Source organism: Amblyomma maculatum, chromosome 1 (genome assembly GCF_055883805.1).
Source record: "Amblyomma maculatum isolate TAMU_Amacu chromosome 1, ASM5588380v1, whole genome shotgun sequence".
Lineage (NCBI taxonomy): Eukaryota > Metazoa > Arthropoda > Arachnida > Ixodida > Ixodidae > Amblyomma > Amblyomma maculatum.
Genome location: NC_139344.1, coordinates 26672056 through 26682552, shown reverse-complemented (window position 1 = coordinate 26682552; position 10497 = coordinate 26672056). Strand labels below are relative to the sequence as shown.

General features: G+C 44.6%; 1 protein-coding gene across 1 annotated transcript in view; it reads right to left on the bottom strand.

The window, feature by feature from the left end:
• Positions 1–5892: 5892 nt before the first annotated feature.
• IntS8 (integrator complex subunit 8) overlaps positions 5893–10497 on the bottom strand; it is a 147636-nt gene continuing 143031 nt past the window's right edge. The window contains exon 24 of the mRNA XM_084587879.1: positions 5893–7089. Coding sequence (XP_084444005.1) covers positions 6790–7089 — 300 coding nt within the window. The 3' untranslated portion in view covers positions 5893–6789. The remainder of the gene's footprint in view (positions 7090–10497) is intronic.

Sequence of the window (10497 nt, the reverse complement as noted above, 5' to 3'; positions counted from 1 at the left end):
GGTCCCTTATCTGGCAAAATCATTTCTTTCAATCCCATGCTATCTATACAGCTAGATGCCAACTGAACTACTAATGCAGTTAGCTAATTGCATAACTAATGTACTCATTAGCAGCAAAAGCTTGAATGCTATCCAATGAAGCATACACATTACAGTGTGGGCCTTATAGTGAAATAGCATGCGTCAATAGGTGCATCCATTAACTTCAGTTCTCTGTTGCATGGCTGTGTTACGCACACTAGGCAAGCTTGCTTACTGTATCCCCCCTTCCTGCTTTTCTGCACAGGACGATACAGCGAAAGAGTTGACGTGGTACCTGCACAGTTCTGTTCTTACTATTAAAATTGCAGGTACCTAGCATCTCTAACCCATGCTTGTTTTTGTGTTTTGTGGGTATCATCAATGTAAAATTGCCTGCTACAATGTTGCGATAATAGTCAATTTCATGAGAATGCAGAGGTCCTAAGTTAAGTTACAGAAAAACAAACAAAAAAAAGCTACAAGGCAGGAAGTCAGGTTTGAGGGGGAGATGGGCGGGGAGGGGCTGAGCTTTCACATAATACTTGAAAACTCTGCCCCCTTAGTTCTGGCGTCGTCGTATGCAGTGGAATGTAGTTCCCAGTTGCAGCTGTTTGCTTTAAAACACAGTACACTATCAGTATTTGTTACACAAGGCATATTTCTGACACAACTGCCAGCTTTCAATGTCGAAATTGAAGGAAAAATGTGTTTTCTCAATGAAAATAAATTTACTACATTCGAATACAACTCAAACTTCGTCAGCCAATGGTGTCGATAAATTCTCATGATGCATTGGTTGATCCGATTAAGTCATCGGGGTGAACCTTCTTTCACCTGCCACACCATACCCTGCATTGTCACGCTAGCAGGTCTAGGAGGATCATCCGAGACATAATGAGAATGGGTCAATGCCATTGGCTGGAGGGCTTCGTTTGAGGGGCATCTGCAGCTTTTCTTGAACTGTATCAGACGTCTAGTTACAAGAAGCTTCATTCCAGCAACATAGAGAGTTGCCATGAGGAGAGCAACACACCAGGCAGTCAGCTAGGCACATCGTCCTGCGGCCGAACTATTTAGCGGAGTGAGATGAGACAGCTATGGATACTCCACCCCTGTAGCCTTCTTTTCCATGCCAAGAAAAACTGTCATCGAGCGTTGAATTGGCCCTGACAGGCACCACACCCTGTACAAAACAGACTGTCAAGTGCAGGCTTTGGCCAAAGTGACGATGCGTGAAGCATACATTTTGGCTGAAGATAAACTCATCTCGACTATAAAATTTTTTGCAGGCTTTATACTTAAATATCTGTCAACTGACTCAAATAAATGTAGCTAAGCTTTCAAATAAGACCAGTATCCTAGCACAGTGAAACGAACTGAAGGTCATTGAAAGTTGCATGGCCTATTCTGCAGTAGTTTTTTATCCAACATTAATTAGTAAAGGCTAATTAGCTAACTTAGACTTTAGGAATAGCGTCAATACAGATGTAAATAGCCTTGAGAAACAGCTGGCTGGAACGTTAAGTTTGCTAATAAGTGATTACAAATAAAGTTTAATAAACGACAAGAAAAATTAAAGGATGCTTAACTCTCCTTAAGAGTTGATACCATTGCTTGTTGCTAAGTAATAGTCTTGATTAGTCACTAATTATTAAGGCTGCCTCTCGCTGCTGCTCATTTCCAGCTAAGCTGCCTCTATTGTGGCAAAGCCCACTTCCTCGCATGCATCATGCACGGGGGAAACAAACGGCTTCTGACCGCCATCGCGAATCCCCTCTGCCGGAGAGTCTTTGAAGAGGTGCTTAGCCACCCGTGCCACCGCGCAGGCTAATTATGGCCCCTTTCAGGGATGACGATAACTAGCACCCATAAGAAGACTTTGGGCATCTTTATTTGACACCATGGCCTAGTGCTGCGGGAAATGGAGATGTCTCTGTATCTTGTCTGCAGAGGCAGCAAAGAGCACCCAAGGAAGCAATTAGGACCTCAGCATAGTTCCCAAAGCGTGGGAACCAGAACCTTCCCTGTTCTCCCACTTCGAGCCCCCAATTGCCTTCGGTATAGTGACTTTGTAGCCCTTTGCCTCTCCACGCTATTGTTAACAAAAGTCAAGCATGGACGATGCGTGGAACCGCCTCAGTGGAAAGGATTTGACCAGCAATGAGAGTGTGGATGGGGCGGTGGTGTGCAGGAGGCAAGTGGGAAGACAGCCTCTTGACAGGAGAGGGTTCAATGCCTTTACCAAAGAGAGGGTGTTGTATTTTTTGTTTGATGTCATTTGTATTGCTAGCTTTGTATTACTAGAAATGACCGTCCCTATTTCTTAATTGTGTGAAAAAGGCATGTGATTGAAGAGAGTCAAGTCCATGCGTAGTTGTGTAACATACTTCTACTTAGGCTGTAACCACACTGTTAGGTAATTAGGGAAGTAGTGCAAAGTTGTTCTTTTTGTAAATTAATTTCTGCTTCCAGTTTTACTCTGTTTTTATGTTCTGTGATCATCTTCAAGAACGCTTTCTGATCTTCTTCCACTCCGAACGACACAACTAGAAGGGTTTAGGAACCTTTTGTTAAGGGAAATGAACACCTTGATTCTACTGCTAAGTAAACTATTGCTTCCTGGACCAGTGTTCTTGAAGTGTTCACTAAGTGAACACGTCCAATTCGGTTCATACCAGTTGTTTGGAGCCCAAAATTTAGATGCAATGGTTGCACGACACCAGCCGAGTATTTAGAATTTATATTAAATGTTTAAAAAGGAGTAACAGATGGCTGTGTTTAAGGATGGTGACAGATTTTACACTATTGATGCAATTCAAGAGGGCTGTGGCAACATTTGCTGTTTATTAAAGTAAGAGAACATGCCCACTTTGGGAGCATTTCCAGAATAAGTAAGACGTCTGGCAAATTTTGTCAAAAGTGTTTTGTCCATTCAGATGGCAGTGTTTATACCTACCGTGCTTGGACAAAGCGCTGTTTCTGTAGTTTAAAAGATTTGCAAACAATGTGGAATCAGATGGAGAAAATAACAGGAGCTGCTGCCAGCAGTTGCAAACATGTATACTGCAGTCACAGGAGGCACATCCTTGAAGTAACCAGCAGTGCCCTCAGTGGCGACGTCTATTTACTGCAGACAGTCGTCTTGAGTCCCATAATTAGCTCGGTGCTAAAAAAAAAACATCTCGTCCAACCCTCATTTTTTTTATACAAATGCATTAGTTCTTGGCCCTTTCTCACCTTGCAATGTGCTTGCATATTGCGCAGCTTCGTGGGAATTAGCTGGTTTATGGGGCCAACGTCCCAAAGCGATTCAGGCTGTGTGGGATGCCATAGGGGGACGACTGCAGATAATTTTGACCACCTGGAGTTCTTTTAACATACATCACCTCCATTGAAATGGTGCTGCTGTAGCCGTGATTGACACCAGGTCGCCCTGCTTGAGCACCCCAACCACTTACCTGCCACAGTAGCGGGTGTGGAATTAGTGCTTACGTGTGCGTGCACATATGCCTATACACTATCAGGAGCAAAAATTACATATACCACATGGCAATGAGCAAAGCCAAGCAAAACTGCATTGCTAGACTATCTTCTGGTGGCGTCTGGGATCGATACAGATAAGGAATACCTTTTATCAACAGGCATACCACTTCAAAGTATCGTGCTCCTGTTTGACCAAATGGCAGCAGTGATTCCGAAGCCCTTGTTACGTTTTTGTTTTTGCTGTCAAGATGTGATGAGAGCCAGCACTAGGCACGTGTGTAAGACTATTACTTTAGCAGTTTAGTGCCAGCTGTCTCATCATATCTGGGCAACAGAAAGGAAACAAAATGACAAGAATTCCGTGGAATTGCTGCTGCTGCAGTATTCGGCTTAACAGGAGTGTAACGCATTGCAAGAGGCAAGTGACATTACTGCAGATGAAAAAGGGTTCCCCATCAGCTGCCTTGATGGCACTGGCACAGAGAGATGGAATGACAATGCAGTTTTTCTTAAAGCCTCTCTCTCAGCTGGTCTGCGTTATCTCTTATGGCAACTTCTGCAGTGCCTTCATTATCCCTATGTTTTTTACATCTTGGTACCGGACGCCCACCATAAGCTTGGACAATTCTTTTTTCATTATGTAGACTAGGAATGGCTATTTGATTTGGGATGACAAATGTCAAATGACTATAAAGAGAAAATAATAATAAAGTGTGTCAGCTGAAGATAACCAAGCTTTTAACAAAGACAAAGCACCCTATCGCAGTCAAGCCAGGAGAGGGGTTGTAGAGTTGCATCACCTAGCCTTAGGGCGCCTTTATTTGACACCTTGGCCTAGTGCCATGGAAAATGGAGATGTCTCCTTATCTGTTAGAGCATGTGTTAGCCAAAAACCCCAGGGTTGGGACAAAAATATTCCTCGATCGGTCAACGTAGTGGTCACGTGACAGGTTGTTAAGGCATTCAACCACTGTCGTGAAATGCTTCCAAAGAAACAAAAACACTCCTGCAGAAATGACAAAGCGATACAGTGGGCATCGAGCTGCTGCCTTTTTGGCTGCTAGCCAGGCATGCTACCTATACACCACAGAGGAGTGATAGCTTCCTCAGTGGTGTAGTGTGCGATAGCTTAGAAAGCTTATGCGGCTGCCATATACCATAGAGTAGAGAGCAACCATACATTACATTAAACCATCGTGGTGGTGCAGCAGTTAGGGCGCTCGACTGCTGTACCCGAGGACGCGGGATCGATGCCCGGCTGTGGTGGCAGCTTTTCGATGGAGGCGTAAAGTAAGGCGCCCGTGTGCTGTGCGATGTCAGCGCGTGTTTAAGGGCCCCAGGAGGTCGAAATTTCCGGAGCCCCCCCCCCCTTCCTCCCAGCGTCTCTCATAGCTGAACTGCTTTGGGACATTAAACCCCATAAACCATAAACCATACATTACATTACAGCTACATATAGTTGAAATTAAGACCATTAATTAGCACTACTAATGACATTTGAGAACATGCTCCTCTCATTGCGGGTGTTCCAGCCTCTCTCCTCGCCACCATCAAGGCCAGCATGCTAACGTTACTAGCAACAAAAGAACAAAAGAAAAAGAAAAAAATTGTGTATTTTCGCGGACAAGTTTTTCTGGCTATGGAGACAAGGCTATCGGGGCGGAGCTTTCGTCAAGTAGTTCTGGCATATCTGGCCTCAGGTACGGTTTCGGTTTCAGTTCCGCCTTTGCTTGAAATAATGGCTTCCAAGCTTTTAACAATGCCGAAATATATTTCTTTAGACTACTGAAGGCTTAAGCGAACATATATATTTGTCATTAATATCCCGCGCTACGTACGTTGCCGAAACAAGCGCATTACGGAAGCGCACGGAAACAGACGGGTAGACGCAGCAGCAGCAGCAGCCAACGTATGCTTCGGGAGAATCCCACCAGATGGCGCAGCCATTCCGTCTGCACGGTGTCATGCACTGATTTTAAAATGCATTACATTAACATTGTACTGGCCTATATTGTAGCACAATCTTGATACATAATAACAGCATAAGCATTTCTGTAATGATATAATATTACAGACCACGATCTGTGTAATTTATCAGGGGACTATATTCTGCTATATTCTGCTGCGCAGTGAGCCGATGCGTTCTGGCTCTGTAGCTTTGGCTGTATAGCCACAAAAACTTGTCTGCGAGTATAGTTCCATGTGACTGCAGCAGCTACTTGGATACTTTGCATACGTGGAGAGTGGAATTGGAGAGCTGATACATAAAGTTGGTGTGTGATAGGAGGTGCTGCTCCGACGTTGCACGAAGTGCAGCCTTTTGGGAAAAAATGGTTCCTAGGATAGAAAGTTCCTTCCAGTGCGTGAAAAACATGAAGCCACACTCAATTCTGGGAACACAACTACTCTTTATATGGCTGTGGTAAAATTCAACAGGCTTGCACCATGCCAAGGAAATATGAAGACAGCAGTCTGCAATTGTAGCTTAAAAGCTGCTGCTCCAAAAATAGGAAAAAAAAAAAAAGAATGAATGGCTCTAAACTAGCCTCAGCATGAACCATGCTCTTGGCCCATCACAGCAGTGTATCGTGAATACTCAATGAATAACAAACACACACACAAACACATGAAAAAAGAAACATGTAAGAGAACAATGAACAAATGAAATGCTGGGTATTAATCTCTAAAATTTTATCTTTGGTCCAAGCCTTTTTTTTTTTTTATGCCTCAATAGCTTTATTGCTCATCACCGTGCATTCAACTAAGGAATAAAATGGGTGGGCACTTTTTGAAGTGCACACATTTTCTGTTTTTGAGAAATTAATTTTCACCTTTTTGTACACCTGCCCACAGACTTACGACGAATGACTGAATGCGTGACAAGGGGCGCGAATTGCGGCAGCTTAGCGCGCAATTTCTGGTTCCCGCAAACTGCAAAGAGTGTTGCCCGGCGTGGGAGGATGCTTTGGCGAGCAAAAAGCGCAGGAATGCCCCTGCGACTAGTTCGCTGTCCATGCGGTAACAAGTGAAAAGGGACAAGTGAAAAACCAGTCAAAGCATAATCTCGCACCCCAATGACTACTGCTTCGTGGCGCCGACGGCAGTCTAGGCCACGCGTTCAGTCATTTGTGTAAAGTCTGTTGGCGGCTGGACATAAATTTGATCTGAACCCAGCTTGTTTCACACTATTTGGCACTATTTGATGCAGGCTAAAATTTCCCGAACCTGCACATGCACACAACACACGAGAACACACAAACTGTGTACGCCACACTGGTGATGCCCTCAGAGGTACTGGCGAGCCATGACTCGCAGAAAGTCTCCACGCCGCACATTGGCTGCCTCTCGCTGGATCTCCTCATTGTTGCTGGCATTGAGCTCAAGCAGGCCGATGCAACGCAGTGCTTTCTGTCGGGACTCCAGCTCGCCGCGCCGCGTGTGCAGGTTGACTAGGAACTCAAGCAACGTTATGTCAAACACGTGCTCGTACAGAGAGTCGCAGCTGTCCTGGCACTGGCGCTCGTTTAAGGCTTTGAATGCCGCACTGTAGTCTGGCTCCTCCATCAGCTGGCAAAAAAGGGCAGCCTGCAGTGTGCAAGACAACAATACTAAAAAACCATACACCTAGAATGATAGTTTTAAGGTGAAAGCCCTCCTAGACTTATGGTGCATTGGCACAAGTGGTCGTCAAATGCGTCATCAGGAAATGTCTCATTATGAAGACAGATTAAAAGAAAAATTATTCATAGTGATTAACAGAGGTTATAATAGAGAATGATAGAGGTTATGATGATTTGTAATGACCATCAAGTCTAATGATGACTTGTAAAAACTACAATTGACTAGAAATGATTAAAAACGCTTAGTGAATTGAGTAGTAATGATTAATAAAATGACCTATTAATGACTTGTTACTGTTGTAATGACCAATATGTCTAACGATGACTTGTGATGACTCCAATTGACTAGAAATGACTAAAAATGCTTAGTAATGGATAGTAATGAATAAAATTACTACCAATGACTTGCAATGACCAAAATTTCTAACAGCTACAATGGATTAGAAATGACTAAAAATTCTTAGTAATGAGTAGTAGTGACTAGAATGGGTACTAATGACTACTACTAGGCTTTCGCCGTTGTTATGCCCAAGCAAATGGGCCATAAATCATTCCCGCATGTCCATGTGTTCGGAGGCGGCCGTTGGAGAGCAGGTTGTGGTTCCTTTGAGAATGCGACAGTGGACCAGCTTGTGTTGGGAGACATCGGTACACAGAAGCACGGATCCTTATCTTCTTGACATAGAGAGACGCGTCTTCGACAAGTTAAAGTGTAGAGCTTTTGCCAGCAAATGGAACGGGCGTCCTTTGATCCTCCCCACCATTTCTCCGAGCAATGGACCAGGACGGCGGGGCGAGATGGAGTAGCTGCACGTTGTCGTATTGTGACAGCACTGCGGAAGATTGCTTCCTTAATTGCTCTCAGGGAGGCGGCAGTGGATTCAAAGAAGCTGTTGCACATGTTGCTCGATGGTCGTTAAGATGTATTTATTAGCTTGAACTAGGGTTGGCGCTGCTTTGAATGTGTGCCACATCGCCAGCGCCACATGGCCAGCGCCAGTTAAGCAACATTTACGACTTGTGGCTGGAACCAACGAGGACATCGCCGCTTCATGGAGAGCAACGGGGACGGTCTGGCTATTCTGCAGTGGTCTACAGTCTTCCCCGGTCAAGTACGAGGAGGTGCGTGTGTGATGTACTGATAGGACAGTTGGGCGGAGCCAAAAGAAGCGGCTCAGCGCCCATTGGACGACTGGGAAGCTGTGGATTCCACAGCCATAGGGATCTTGGACTGAAAAGGGGATTTAAGCAGCCTACGAAGGTTGCTTTAGTGTGACTTGTCTGTGCTCTTCGTTAAGAGCTATCTCGCTCCCTTTAACGTGCTTGCACGTTTCCATATATGTTGTAAATATGCAAAATAAATCTGCGGTTTACTTTTCCCCAGAACAACTCCTGCTGTCGTCTGCCTTCCTCAACGCCTTGCGGTGAAGTCCTAGGCCCCAGTCTACCGGCCATATCATCATTCACCTCTTCAGAGATCCTAAGAGACCCTGTACTATTTTGACAGCACTCCCCCATTTCTGTGCTTTATATAGCATCTGCTGCAGTGCCTTACCACAGTAGTGTGTGCTTCCCATTACGGCTTTTACAGCTGGGTGTGTTTGAATGGCACTCCAATGCGAGGCAGAAAAGAAGTATTCACAAAAATTAGTTGTGGTTTAGCTCTGGTTAACCCTAGTTGAATTGCGAAAGCAACTAAGGAAGCTTCTTTTGCCTGCTACATTATTCCCCTATCATGCCCTATCAGTGTAAGGCTACATTATTGGGGACACTTAAGCTCATCCTTTAAGGGTATGATGTGAGAGCGTAAGCTACCAGCCCACATATAAAGTCACGCTTTAACCAAGCCGTATAGACATGCCTGCGTGTCGTAGGGGTAACGAGAATGCAAACGGTTCTGGCAGGCTGGCTCTGATATCACCCTCTCATATGAAAGGAGCGACCTGAGTTGGCAGCTCCTGCTTGTGGCATAGGGGTAACGGGAATTCAAGTGTCATGGCAGGTGGATGTTTTTTGAGGAGACCGTAGCTACGCTTCTTCACGGCATAGCTGCCTCTTCATGGCGTAGCTGCGGCCACCCGAGGTCTCGTTTTGGCTGTCGTAGTATTGCTTTCGCAATAAAAATGGATGAACCTTATCTTTGTAATTAAAAAGTTTAGGTTTACAATTACAACTTACATGAAACAAAATACATGACTACATAAAAGCATGGTATATGTCACAAGAAGTGGTGAGTGGCACTTCACGACTGCTGCAACTATGACAACTTGTTAAAACATGCAACCTCTTAAATTTCAATGAGTGAACTTGCCCACTTTTCAGCATGTATTAAAGGGACACCAATGGGAAATATCCAACTACCGTAAAAATCCGCATATTATACGGGGTGAGATTTCAGGGTAGAAAAAACGAAAAATAAAAATAAAAAATAAAGTTCACACACGCATAACGCAAGCATGAAAAGGTCGCCAAAGTATTGATTTGCACTACATTTCGCAGTTGCATGGTTGCTCCCCTTCTTGCGTCGACGCACTTGGTCAGAGAATTTCATGCACCGTGAGAGGAGCAGCTCGTGGAAGCCATATTCTCACAGTACAGATTAATAACGAGGCCGGCACAGCGAACTTAGGCTGAAATTTGTTCAGATCCGCATATTATATGAAGCGGAAACCTGACAATAAAATTGGGAAAAAAATGTATTGTATGTGGGCTTTTACGGGAATTTCCAAGGAACATTACCAATGTTTTTTCCTCCAAGAAAATGTGGCTGTGTTGCCGACAAAATCGCACGTGCATGTCCCCAAACTCTTCCACATTCAAAGCGCCCACAAAAAGTGACCAGCGACAACACCACTTCTATTATACCTTTGCAGTAGAGCTATAGAGCTCTCTGACCAATAAGAGGTGCCACTTCCAAGGACGGAAAACATGGACAGATAGAATCCGAAACTAGCCTGTCAGTCCCGACCCTATTGTCATGGCAACAAGGTGCAGTGCAGGCTGCCATGCTGCCTCGCAATACCTCCAACCCCACCCCACTCGCTGAAAGGCAGATGCTCTCTGCATCTTGTTGTCTGCATCTCGTTGCAATGCATATGTACAACAAAAATAGGTCCCATGAGCATGAAAGAAACAATGTGAAGTTATCAAGGACAGATGCAGACCGCTTGTGGAAAGTCTGCAGACTGTGGCTCGTTTTGCAAAGAAGCGGATCAACTAGATGCTCCTAAATTTTCCACATAAACTTGAGCAATGTTTGTTGCTAGGCGAATTGGTTGAGCATCATGGAAAAAAAAGCGCTGGCAGACGAAGGACGAGAAGGAGGAAGACACACAACTGCGCTGACTAACAACTTTTATTCCGAAAACAACCG